This window comes from Hylobates moloch, unplaced genomic scaffold (assembly GCF_009828535.3).
Source record: "Hylobates moloch isolate HMO894 unplaced genomic scaffold, HMol_V3 SCAFFOLD_10, whole genome shotgun sequence".
NCBI classification, from domain to species: domain Eukaryota; kingdom Metazoa; phylum Chordata; class Mammalia; order Primates; family Hylobatidae; genus Hylobates; species Hylobates moloch.
Window position 1 is genome coordinate 103,232,824 of NW_026652285.1, and position 12,972 is coordinate 103,245,795.

Here is a 12,972-nt window from a genome sequence, read left to right on the forward strand (position 1 = left end):
GTGCTTGCTGGGTGTTGGGCACGCTGCAGGGGTGACATGGATGGATGGCCTGTCCTCATGGTGCTCTCAGGCCGGCCCGCTCCCGGGGCATCCTGAGCGGCTGGAGGTGAGGGCATGGCAGGGGAACCAGGCTTCTGCCTGTTGCTTACGGTGGGGACACAGAAACAAGTGTCCGGGCTGGCTGGTGACAGCATCAGAGGGAATGAACACATAGTCCCTCTGGCCAGCATGTCCACTTTCTGTATTCTGCCTGTGAGCATTCAGTGGGGCAAAGACCAGGAGCTGAGTGAAGATAAGTATTTAGGCCGGGCGCAATGGCTCACACCTGTAATCCCAGCACTTTGGGAGGCTGAGGTGGGGGGAGGGGATCTCCTGAGGTCACGAGTTCAAGACCAGCCTGACCAATGTGGTGAAACATCATCTCTACTAAAAATACAAAAAACTTAGCCAGACGTGGTGGTACATGCCTGTCATCCCAGCTACTCAGGAGGCTGAGACAGGAGAATTGCTTGAACCTGGGAGACGGAGGTTGCAGTGAGCCAAGATCGCACTATTACACTCCAGCCTGGGCAACAGAGTGAGACTCCATCTCAAAAAAAAAAAAAAGAGTATTTAATGTTGCAAGCTTGGGGCAGTCCCAGGAGGGGCTGGGTAGCCTGTTGGTGGACTGTGATACAGCCTTTACAAAGACTGCCGGTTGTGGAACTGTGTGCAACCATCTCACATGTAGAACGTGAGTAGCAAAGGATGGGAGGGGAGCATTGCGCTCACACTGGTGATTGATTCTGGAGGCCGAATTGGGGTGCAGCCGGGGCAGGTGGCCACCAGCTCCCGGGGCTCCCTGCTTCAGGCTGCTTCTGCACAGGTGAGAAATTCCCCCAGCCAGGAAACGCTCTGGGGCAGAGGGACACAGGGACTTTCAGTGTTTCAGGAGCTGCCCACCAAAGCTGTGGCAGGGCGCACTACAGAATTTGAGGGATGCACTGCAGAATTAAAATTCCCCCCCCAATTCCCAAATAGGGGGAAGTACCATTAAAGGTACTAAAATAGAAACACTTTTTTTCCCTGCAGTTTTGCCCTTTATTCGTCATGGTGTTTTTTGGTTTGCTATTTGATGCCATTCTAGGTAAAGGAAAATTTTAAGTTATTAGCATGAAACATATTAAGTTATTAGCATGAATTTTACCATTCTTTTTTTTTTTTTTTTTTTTTTTTTGAGACAGAGTCTTGCTCTGTTGCCAAGGCTGGAGTGCAATGGCGTGGTCTTGGCTCACTGCAATCTCTGCCTTCTGGGTTCAAGCAATTCCCTGCCTCAGCCTCCCAAGTAGCTGGAATTATAGGCGCCCACAACCACGCCTGGCTAATTTTTTGTATTTTTACTAGAGATGGGGTTTCACCATCTTGGCCAGGCTGGTCTTGAACTCCTCACCTTGTGATCCACCCGCCTCAGCCTCCAAAAGTGCTGGGATTACAGGTGTGAGCCACAACGCCAGGCTGCATATTTTGTTCTTACGGGGACAGTGGAAATACTGCACACAACAAGCCCAACCACTTTTATTTCACTCCTTGACACATGCATGTTCCACCAACACGGCACACCTCTGTGGCTTTCTCACGGGTAAGGGAAAGACCACCGGGAAAGGAGGAGGGAGGGTGGCCTGTGTCCTTTCCTCCTGGGTCACGAACTTCCGAAGAAATGATTGGCTGATACAGGAAAATGACATGAGTCAGAAGGTACCGCACAGAACACTAGTGCCTTCTTTCTGAGTTCAGAGCAAGCTCTGAGCGGAAGGGAAGGCATGGCCTGGGGCCCAGAGCGCCTCTGCTCACTCAGCCAGCTTACTTACCTTGCTGTCACCTGGAGTCCCGCTAAACTCCTGCTGCTGGGTGTTCCCTAGGAATTCCGTGCTCATGGGCATCGTGAATGCTACACGCAAGCAGGCCTCTCTGGTCACACGTGTGTGTATCCCCTCCGTTCAAGCTTGGACTCCGTGTTCCATCGGACATCACTTCTAAAACCCTAGTTCAAAGATAAAATTATTAAGAATGTGAAGATGGTCACAGCAGAGCATGAAGCCAAATGTGGGGGCGTGTGTCGCTGCACAGGTCACACGCTTGTGAAGCCGGGGACCGGCTGTGGAGGTGTGGGCGGCCCCTGCAGGGTCTGCTGTGCAGGGAGTCTTTGATTTTCTGCCCACTGCACTTTTATCTTGTTTGAATGTTTAGTTGCCGATAAAATCAATATAGACATTTAAAATCCAGCTAACCATATGAAGACTGTCAAAGCCTTCTTCTCTTGTCTTCAGAGAAGTTCCTGGGAGACCAGCGGTTCAGCTACGGGCAGCCCCTCATCCTGACGTTCCGGATGCCCCCCAGGGACTCCCCACTCCCTGTGCAGCTGAGGCTGGAAGGGGCAGGCTTGGCCCTGTCCCTGAGGCACTCTAGCCTGTCTGGCCCTCAGGATGCCAGGTATCCCAGGGAGGTAGAGCTCAGGTTCCAGTAAGTATCCTCTTCTGTCCTGAGAGATGGGGAGGTGGGAGGGGTGGTCTCTGAGGTCCGGGCACATTTCAGATGCCCCTGTAGTCTGGGGGGCTACCGCCCATCCCCAGGCATGGTACCCCCCACCCTATGTCGGGATCTCGATTTGACCGCTTCTCTCGCCAGCCTGCAGGAGACCTCCGAGGACGTGGCCCCTCCGCTGCCCCCCTTCCACTTCCAGCGGCTCCTCGCCAACCTGACCAGCCTCCGCCTCCGTGTCAGTCCCGGCCCCAGCCCTGCCGGTCAGTAAAGACAACCACATGCCCAAGACCCGAGTGCTTGCCAGGTCTCAGAACTGGGCTGGGCTCCTGCGGTCACAGTCTTGTCGGGGCCTCACAGCCGGGTGGTTATTGTCCTGTTTTGCCAAGAAGGAATCTGAGTCAAAAGTCAGGACAGTTGCCGGAGGCCATATAACCCGTGAAGGCAGTAGGGATGGTGGCTGAGGTCCGACGCAGGGACTGGACGGGAGAGAGGCCTGAAGGGTGGGCCTCAGAGGCAGGTGTGCGGCCAGCAAGCCACCCAGACCCGTTGGGTGTGCTTACTCCACCTTCGCTGAATCCACCAAGCCCCCTGTCCCTGCGGGACACAGCCCACAGCTGGCAGCCCAGGAGTCCCCTGGGAGAGTGACTCCCCTGCTGGTCACTGGCGGTATTGTATCTAAGCCACCCTAGGAGGGACTGGTCTTCCCAAAGAGGGGGCCAAGCCATCACACATAATTGATGGGGGTCTGTCACCACCTCCCACCCTGTTCACAGTGATTGACAGCCTTAGCCTCTGATCTGTTCCTCATTATAACCTACCCACGCGCTATTTTAAAAATCAACATAAGCCGGGTGCAGAAGCTGACACCTGTAATCCCAGCACTTTGGGAGGCCGAGGCAGGTGGATCATGAGGTCAGGAGTTCGAGACCAGCCTGGCCAAGATGGTGAAACTCCATCTCTACTAAAAATACAAAAATTAGCTGGGCATGGTGGCACGCACCTGTAATCCCAGCTACTTGGGAGGCTGAGGCAGGAGAATCGCTTGAACCCAGGAGGTGGAGGTTGTGGTGAGCCAAGATTGCGCCACCGCACTCCAGCCTGGGCGACAGAGCCAGACTCCATCTCAAAACAACAATAACAACAAAAAAAAAAACAGCTTGATGGGCTGATCTGTACCTGTAATCCCAGCTACTTAGGAGGCTAAGACTGGAGGATCGCTTGAGCCCAGGAGGTTGAGACTGTAGTGATTGTGCCACTGCACTCCAGCCTGGGTGACAGAGTGAGACCTTGTCTCTAAAAAAACAAACAAACAAACAAAAAAACAAAAACCCTAGTGACTGTGTGTAAAATGAAGGTGAGCTCTAGGCTCAGATGTTTACAAAGGGGTTTTTCTACCCTTCCAGAACCAAGCAGGACATTTGAAAGTCACGTGGGGAGTTTCTGGGAATGTCAATTTCTGGGAACTTTAGGCCTCTTCATCCACATGACAACCAACATGTCCTCAGATTTGCTTCTAGGGGAGAGAGATTTTGCTCTTTTTGAGAACCTCTGGCTCAGATGGTCAGTCTTCCCCTGGGCCTCTTTTGAGTCCAAGGGTGCTGGGATGCACTGGAGAAGCAGAGGACATAGCTACCTCGCCCGCACCCGCAATCCCCAAACTTCCTCTTTCCATGGGTAATGTTTTGGGAGGCCTCTCTCTAAACCTTTCTGTGTTTATATACTTAACATCTGTATTTTTTTTTTTTTTTTAACATAGAAATGTGATTACACAGCCGGGTGTGGTGGCTCACGCCTGTAATCCCAGCTCTTTGGGAGGCTGAGGCGGGCGGATCGCTTGAGCTCAGGAGTTTGAGACCAGCCTGGGCAACATGGTGAAACCCCGTCTCTACTAAAAATACAAAAATTAGCCGGGTATGGTGGCACGTGCCTGCAATCCCAGCTACTCGGGAGGGAGAATTGCTTGAACCCGGGAGGCGGAGGTTGCAGTTAGCCAAGATCATGCCACTGCACTCCAGCCTGGGTAGCGGAGCCAGACCTTGTCCAAAAAAAGAAAGAACAAGAAAGAAAGAGAGAGGGGGAGGGAGGGGGAGAAAGAGAGAGAGAGAGAGAAAGAAGGGAGGGAGGGAGCGAGGGAGGGAAAAGGAAAGAAAGGTAATCACGCAGTACAATATTCTGGGACTTGCTTTTTGTCAGCTAACAGTGTGTCGTGGAGGTAGTTCCTTGTCACTATGCGTAGAAAGCCTGGTTTTCTGTGTCTGGTGTGTGAGATTCTGTGGTATGGGTGCTCTGTGAGGTTTTAGCCATCCCCCTATTGACAGGCACTTAAGTGGTCTCCAGTTTTCCCCATTACAACCATGTCACAGGGAATAGGGACCAGCCTCATAGAAAGGTCTTGGTATTCCAGTATAAGTGTTGCTTTAGGACAGAGTGCTGGAAATGGAGATGTTAGGTCAAAGAGGGAGCATTTTCCATTTTGATCCACACTGCTGAATTTTCCTTCAGAAAGGCTGCTCTGATAAGGAGTGTCGGCCGCCTCCAGTCTCCCTGTTCTGTGTCTACAGATGGTCATTTTCATATTTTGCCCAGAGTTTATAGTTGTTTTCTGTGGGAAGGTTGATCTGCCAGGATCCCCTACTCCTCTGTTACTGGAAGCAAAACCTCCTGATTAGTATTCATACGTCCACACTCATTTTTTTCTTATTATTATTATTTTTTTTTTTTTAATTTTTTGAGACAGAGTCTTGCTCTGTTGCCCAGGCTGGAGTGCAGTGGCGCGATCTCAGCTCACTGCAAGCTCCACCTCCCGGGTTCACACCATTCTCCTGCCTCAGCCTCCCGAGTAGCTGAGACTACAGGCGCCCGCCACCATGCCCGGCTAATTTTTTGTATTTTTTAGTAGAGACGGGGTTTCACCGTGTTAGCCAGGATGGTCTCGATCTCCTGACCTTGTGATTTGCCCGCCTCGGCCTCCCAAAGTGCTGGGATTACGGGCTTGAGCCACCACGCCCGGCCCTTTTTTTTTTTTTTTTTCAAATATCAGATTTCTTTATTTTTAAAATGCACACATTATCGTTTATCTAAATACAAGATGTTCACTTTCCTTACAGGTAAGAAATGTCACTGACATTTCTGTGTCAATTAGCTTCTTTTACATCAAAATCCCGTTATATTCATTAGTCTCAAAATCTCCCATAACACTTAGAACTTTAGGCTGGGCGTGGTGGCTCAAGCCTGTAACTCCAGCACTTTGGGAGGCTGAGACAGGAGGAGTCCTTGAGGCCAGGAGTTCAGAACCAGCCTGGACAACAGGGCGAAACTGTTTTTCTGCAAAAAATTTAAAAATTAGCTGGGTGTGGTGCCACACACCTTTGGTATCAGCTACTTGGGAGGCTGAGGCAGGAGGATCATTTGAGACCAGGAGTTCAAGGCTGCAGTGAGCTATGGTTGTACCACTGCACTCCAGCCTGAGTGACAGAGCAAGATTCTGTCTCTCTTAAAAACAAACAAAACAGCAAGAAAAATCTTAAAACTTTAGAAACAGACCTTAAACTTTGCCTAAATGTAGCATTCAGTTATGAGCAGCCCAAGTGAGTTTCCTACACCCCATCCTCCACTAAAATTCATCTATAAAATGTTACCAGTCTGAGAGGTGTGAATGGTATAATCGTTGTTTAAATCTATATATCTTTAATAACCTGTGGATGCATATCTTTCCATAAAATTCTCAGCCATCTCTATTTCTTCTTGGAGACTGCCAAATCATCTCCCTTACCCTTGAATTTACTATTTAAAAAAAAAAAAAAAAATCAACCAGCGCAGTGGCTCACACATGCAATCCCAGCACTTTGGGAGGCCAAGGCAGGAGGATTACTTGAGATCAGGAGTTCAAGACCAGCCTGGGCAACATGGAGAAACCCCATCTCTACAAAAATTTTAAAAATTAGCTAGGCTTGGTGGCTTGCCTGTAGTCTCAGCTACTTGGGAGGGTGACATGGTAGGATCACTGGAGCCTGGGAGTCGAGGCTGCAGAGTTATGATTGTACCACTGCACTCCAGCCTGAGTGACAGAATGAGAATCTGTGTCAAAAAAAAAAAAAAAATCATTGATTGCTAGTCTGCCTTTATATACGTGGGCCTGGTCCATATGCGAACAGGAAGGTTTTGGGGGGAAGCATGTGCAGGGAGCTTGTGCCTCCTCTCTTCCTCCCTCCCTTCTCGCTCTGCAGGTCAAGTGTTCCTGACTGAGGTCCGGCTCACATCCGCCCGGCCAGGGCTTTCCCCGCCAGCCTCCTGGGTGGAGACCTGTTCATGTCCCAATGGCTACACGGGCCAGTTCTGTGAATCCTGTGCTCCAGGATACAAGAGGGAGATGCCACAGGGGGGTCCCTATGCCAGCTGTGTCCCCTGCACCTGTAACCAGCATGGCACCTGTGACCCCAATACAGGTGAGTGTCCCGGCACCCCATCCGAAGGCACCTGGGTTATACCCAAAACAGTGAGATGAATACTGACCTGAACAGGGCCAGCCTGGCACAGGCATTGAGGTGTTGGCCAAGCTGTGGGGCAGCGCGGGCACTGAGCCTTCCCGTGCTGCTCAGTGCCTGGGCGCCTCATAGTTTAATAAAAGTTACTACTGGAATTTGTTGAAGCCTCAGGCTGTGTGCCAAGGACTTTGTGTGTATCAGATGATAACCATAAGCCAGCTACTCTGTGGGCCGTCTGTCCACGCCACCTTCTCCCTGGGCTGGCTCTTTTCCCAGGAAGGAGCAGGGAAAGACCTCAGTGTCCTTACATGCAGAGGGTGCTGTGAGGAAGGGCAGAGGCACCAGCATGGTGGGTGACAGCAGGAGGGTTCTCATGAAGGTCACACAGCTGACAGCAGCTCATAGGCACCAACCCAGGAGGCTGAGGTGGGAGGATCTCTTAAACCCAGCAGCAGGCTGCAGTGAGCTGAGACTGCACCACTGCACTCCAGCATAGGCAACAGAGCGAGACTTTGTCACCCCCCACAAACAATAAAATGAAATATAAAACATAAAATAAAATAAAAAGAAGTAGGAATGAGTAGCCAGTAGTGACCAGGCCCCGGGAGTCCTGGCTGGAGGGAGGTACAGCTCTGCCACCTGCTGGCCATACATCTGCACTGCAGTGTGGGGCCCTCACCCGTGAGATGGGACAGGAAGGATCCCGGCCCCCGCTGGGACCTGCCACCCTCACCCCTTAGTGGCCATGGGAAAGTCACTTCCCTCCCTGAGCCTGCTTCCCCTTCTGTAAGGTGGGGATAATGACAGTATATACACTGCCTCCGTTTCTACACAAAGCCATATGGCGGTCAGGAGACGCTCAGGCTCTGAAAACACAGGCCTGGGTTGCATCAGAGCTCAGCCATAGCTAACTGGGAGTGCCTTAGGGAAGCACAGATAATGAAAGTCTCTATTTTTCAGGACACTTGGGAAATAATAAAATAGTGTCACCAGGTTCCTACATGTGCTATTCACCTTCTCTACACTACATCATTGACTCCTGCAGACATCACTGCCGGGGCCAGGACCCTTCCTGTCCCATCTCACAGGTGAGGGTCCCACACTGCAGTGTGCAGATGCATGGCCAGCAGGTGGCAGAGCTGTGCCTCCTTCCAGCCTGGACTCCCGGGGCCTGGTCACTACTGGCTCCTCATTCCCACTTCTTTTTATTTTATTGTATGTTTTATATTTTATTTTATTTTTTGTAGGGGGTGACAGAGTCTCGCTCTGTTGCCTATGCTGGAGTGCAGTGGTGCAGACTCGGCTCACTGCAGCCTCCTGCTGGGTTCAAGAGATCCTCCCACCTCAGCCTCCTGTGTAGCTGGGATTACAGATGCTGGGATTACAGCATGAGGTCACCATGCTCAGCCAATTTTTATATTTTCAGTAGAGATGGCGTTTTACCATGTCGAGGATGGTCTCAAACCTCTGATTTCAAGTGATGCTCCTGCTTCAGCCTCCCAAAGTGCTGGGATTACAGGTGTGAGCCACCACGCCTGGCCCACTGATCCCCACTTCTATAGGAGCAGACCTGGCCTTGCTCAAGGTCACGTGGCCAGGAGGCGCCTGAGAAGGCTGGACTCAGGCCTCTCTCCACTCCCACACTGAGGGCTTCATGCCTAGACGCCTGTTGCCTCCCCAGAGCAGGTGGGGGCTGTCTGAGAAGAATGCTGCTGGGCATTTTTCTTCCCGAAAAGACAGTAGCCAGGCATGGTGGCTCACACCTGTAATCCCAGCACTTTGGGATGCCAAGGTGGGCGGATCACCTGAGGTCGGGAGTTTGAGACCAGCCTGGCCAACATGGTGAAACCCCGTCTCTACTAAAACTACAAAAATTAGCTGGGCATGGTGGCAGACACCTGTAATCCCAGCTGCTTGGGAGGCTGAGGCAGGAGAATTGCTTGAACCCAGGAGGCGGAGGTTGCAGAGAGCCGAAATCACGCCATTGCACTCCAGCCTGGGTGACAAAAGCAAGACTCCAGAGGAAAAAAAAAAAAAAAGAGGCCAGACGTGGGCTCATGCCTGTAATCCCAGCACTTTGGGAGGCCAAGGCAGGTGGATCACCTGAGGTTGGGAGTTCAAGACCAGCCTGGCCAACATGGTAAAACCCCGTCTCTACTAAAAATACGAAAATTAGCCGGGTGTGGTCAGGTGCCTGTAATCCCAGCTACTTGGGAGGCTGAGGCATGAGAATTGCTTCAACCTGGGAGATGGAGGTTGTAGTGAGCTGGGATCGCGCCGCTACACTCTGGCCTGGGCGACAGAGTAAGACTCCATGCCAGGCATGGTGGCTCACACCTGTAATCCAAATTTGGAGGCTGAGGTAGTCACGTCAGAAGTCAGAGTCGGACCATCCTGGTAACAAGGTGAAACCCACTTTACAAAAAACAAAAAAATTAGCCGGGGTGGTGGGGGGCCCTGTATTCCATACTTGGGAGGTGAGGCAGGAGAAGGCCGAACCGGAGGAGGTTCAGCGGAGACCTGTCCATGATCCACCTGGGGCGAACAGATTCATCTCCTGACCTAGCCAGGGAGGGCAAGCACAGCCACGTGCCACATGCCACACACAGGGCACTCTGTCTTCTTGTGTCCATGGCAGGCATCGATAATTGAACTCAGACAAGGCCACATAATCCCTCCCTGCTGCAGTGCTTCCCGCAGCCCCTGTAGAGGAAGCAGGGTCCTCCCATGACTAGGATCAGTTTGTCATCCCCACAGAGCCTCTGGCCCTGCCACAACTTCCCGCTCAGCTTGGGCAAGTCCTCATCTGTGAAACGGGCAGTATAGCCCCGCTGCCTAGGCTGAGAGGAGGAATGAGCCTATGGGTGCTGGCCTAGGCTGGGACAGTTCCCCCTGGATGCCAGCCCTGCTATGCATGAGCGACCTGGTTCCCACTCTTCCTTCCAGGTCACCTGTGCCTTGGCTGCTGGGGTGCTGCCTGGGGACCTCCTGGAAGTGGTGGTCTTGGTTAACCGCTTCTCAGCCAGGCTTCTCACTCAGTCCCTGGCAGCAGGGCCTCCCTTCCCAAGCACCCCAGGCTCTTAGCAGATGCCAGGTGTGGTCGGCCTGGGGAAGAAGAGTTTGCAGAATCCACCATCATCAGGAGCCAGAGGGCAGGAACAGGGGTTCCCTCCTCTGAGACTAGGTATCCCCTGTGTATCCCAAACCCCATAAAGGGGAGCCTCTTTGCAAAGTCATGTGAAGGCCAGAATTCTGGGTCTGTGTCTCCCTTAGGAAAAGTTGCTCTTCCGTTTGGTCCCTTGGCATCAAGAGGACAACAGTGTAGCAAATGGTAGCCGTGTCACCTGTTGGTTCAGAGAGTGGTTTCGGAATACAAAATAATAACAGTGTTGGCCGGGCACGGTGGCTCACGCCTGTAATCCCAGAACTTTGGAAGGCCAAGGCGGGCAGATAGCTTGAGGTCAGGAGTTTGAGACCAGCCTGGCCAACACGGTGAAATCCCATTTCTACTAAAAATACAAAAATTAGACAGGTGTGGTGACTCACGCCTGTAACCCCAGCTAGTTGGGAGGCTGAGGCAGGAATATCACTTGAACCTGGGAAGTGGAGTTTGCAGAGAGCCAAATTGCACCACTGCACTCCAGCCTGGGTGACAGAGTGAGACTCTGTCTCAACTAATAATAATAATAATAACAGTACCGATGATTATGTGTGCCAGAGAGTGTGCAAGGCACTTTGAATGCATGGGCTTGTTGGACCCTGACAAGAACCCTTTGAAGTCAGTGCTGTGGTTGTTCCCATTTTGCAGATGAGGAGACTGAGGTGTGGGGGCATTAGACAACTTGCCAAGCTTTGCACAGGAAGTAAGTGGTGGACATGAACCAAGTGGTCCAGCTCCAGGCCTGGACCCTCAATCCCCAGGCCTTGCTGCCTCTGCCTGGGAAAGGTCCCCACCCCACTTCTGCCCAGGATGTACTCCCTAACCTCTCCCACCAGGATGCCCACCATCTCTGGGCATTCTGGGTTCAGACAGGGGTAAACAGGTGCTTGTCTTGCCCCTCAGGGATCTGCGTCTGCAGCCACCATACCGAGGGCCCATCCTGTGAACGCTGCTTGCCAGGTTTCTATGGCAACCCTTTCGCAGGCCAAGCCGACGACTGCCAGCCCTGTCCCTGCCCTGGCCAGTCGGCCTGCACGACCATCCCAGAGAACGGGGAGGTGGTGTGCACCCACTGCCCCCCGGGCCAGAGAGGTGAGTGACTCCTGCCCCGCGGAGGGCCAAGCCCCGGCGCTGTGACTCTGCCCTGGGTTTAGGGTATGGCAAGTGAGGGAGAGCCCAGCTTCTGGGCAACAGGCATGACCTCTGGGGACACGGAATCCCTTAGCCCCATAGCCAGAGCCCCAGGCTGCTGCACATTGCCAGCAGAATTTGGGCCATTGAGAATTTGGGCCATTTGAAAATACCCATATCTGGTGTCTGGCCCCTTAGAGCCTGGGTTAGTGATAGTTGAACAAGTTCCCTGGGTGATTCTGTTACACAGCTAAGGTGGAAAACCTCGATTAAACTTCTAGCCTTTAAAAAATGTCATCAGGTAATGTAAAAAGCAGAACCACCTGTGCCCACCCTTGTTCCCAGGCTCCTTGCATTCTTTCCTGCTGCGGACTCAGGCATCCTGCACTCTGATTTTTTTTTTAAAAAGCAGCTTTATTGTGATACTATTCATATACCTGACAGTTCCCCCATTTAAAGCGTACAATTCGGCTGGGTGTGGTGGCTCATGCCTGTAATCTCAGCACTTTGGGAAGCCAAGGTGGGCAGATCGCTTCAGTCCAGGAGTTCAAGACCAGCCTGGGCAACATAGTGAGACTCCTATCTCTAAAAAAAATACAAAAATTAGCTGGGTGTCGTGGCATGCACCTGTGGTCCCAGATACTCTGGAGGCTGAGGTGGGAGGATGGTTTGAACCTGGGAGGCAGAGGCTGCAGTGTTCCGAGATTTCACCACTGCACTCCAGCCTGGACAACAGAGCCAGACCCTGTATCAAAAAAAAACTTTTTAAAATAAAGTACAGGCCAGGCGTGGTGGCTCATGCCTGTAATCCCAGCACTTTGGGAGGCCGAAGCGGGTGGATCACAAGGTCAGGAGTTTGAGACCATCCAGGCTAACACGGTGAAACCCCGTCTCTACTAAAAATACAAAAAATTAGCCAGGTGTGGTGGCACGCACCTGTAGTCCCAGTTACCCGGGAGGCTGAGGCAGGAGAATCGCATGAACCCAGGAGGCAGAGGTTGCAGTGAGCCAAGATCGCGTCACTGCACTCCAGCTGGGGCAACAAGAGTGAAACTCTGTCTCAAAAAATAAAGTATAATTCAATGACTTTTGGCATATTACAATATTAATTTTTATTATAGTAAAATACATATAACATAAAATTTGCCATTTTAACCATTTCTAAGTGCATAACTCAGCGTCAGGAAGTACAATTTGCAATGCCGTGCAGCTGTCACTCATCCATCTCTAGAACTTTTTCATCATCCCAGACAGAAACCGTACCCATCAAATGTGTTGTTGAGGCCAGGCGCGGTGGCTCATGCCTGTAATCTCAGCACTTTGGGAGGCTGAGGCGGGCGGATCACCTGAGGTCAGGAGTTTGAGACTAGCCTGGCCAACATGGCAAAACCTCGTCTCTACTAAAAATACAAAAATTAGCCAGGAGTGGTGGCAGGTACCTGTAATCCCAGCTACTTGGGAGGCTGAGACAGGAGAATCGCTTGAACCCAGGAGGCGGAGTTTGCAGTGAGCCAAGAACGTGCCACTGCACTCCAGCCTGGGTGACAGAGCAAGGCTCCGCCTCAAAAAAAATAAAAAAATAAAAAAGTATTGTTGAATAGCCCTTCCTCCCTCCAGCCCCTGATAACAGCTGTTCTCCTCTCTGTCTCTATGAGTTTGCTCCCAGTATTCCATTTA

General features: G+C 51.8%; 1 protein-coding gene across 3 annotated transcripts in view; it reads left to right on the forward strand.

Moving 5' to 3' along the window:
* Nucleotides 1-12,972, forward strand: part of LAMC3 (laminin subunit gamma 3) — an 85,215-nt gene that overhangs the window by 41,147 nt on the left and 31,096 nt on the right. For 2 of the 3 annotated variants that reach the window (XM_032165438.2, XM_058445976.1), the window contains exons 10-13: nt 2,307-2,499; nt 2,665-2,780; nt 6,747-6,965; nt 11,068-11,256. In XM_032165438.2, the coding sequence (XP_032021329.1) occupies nt 2,307-2,499; nt 2,665-2,780; nt 6,747-6,965; nt 11,068-11,256 (717 nt within the window). The remainder of the gene's footprint in view (nt 1-2,306; nt 2,500-2,664; nt 2,781-6,746; nt 6,966-11,067; nt 11,257-12,972) is intronic. The other variant, XM_058445977.1, reaches the window with a different exon arrangement.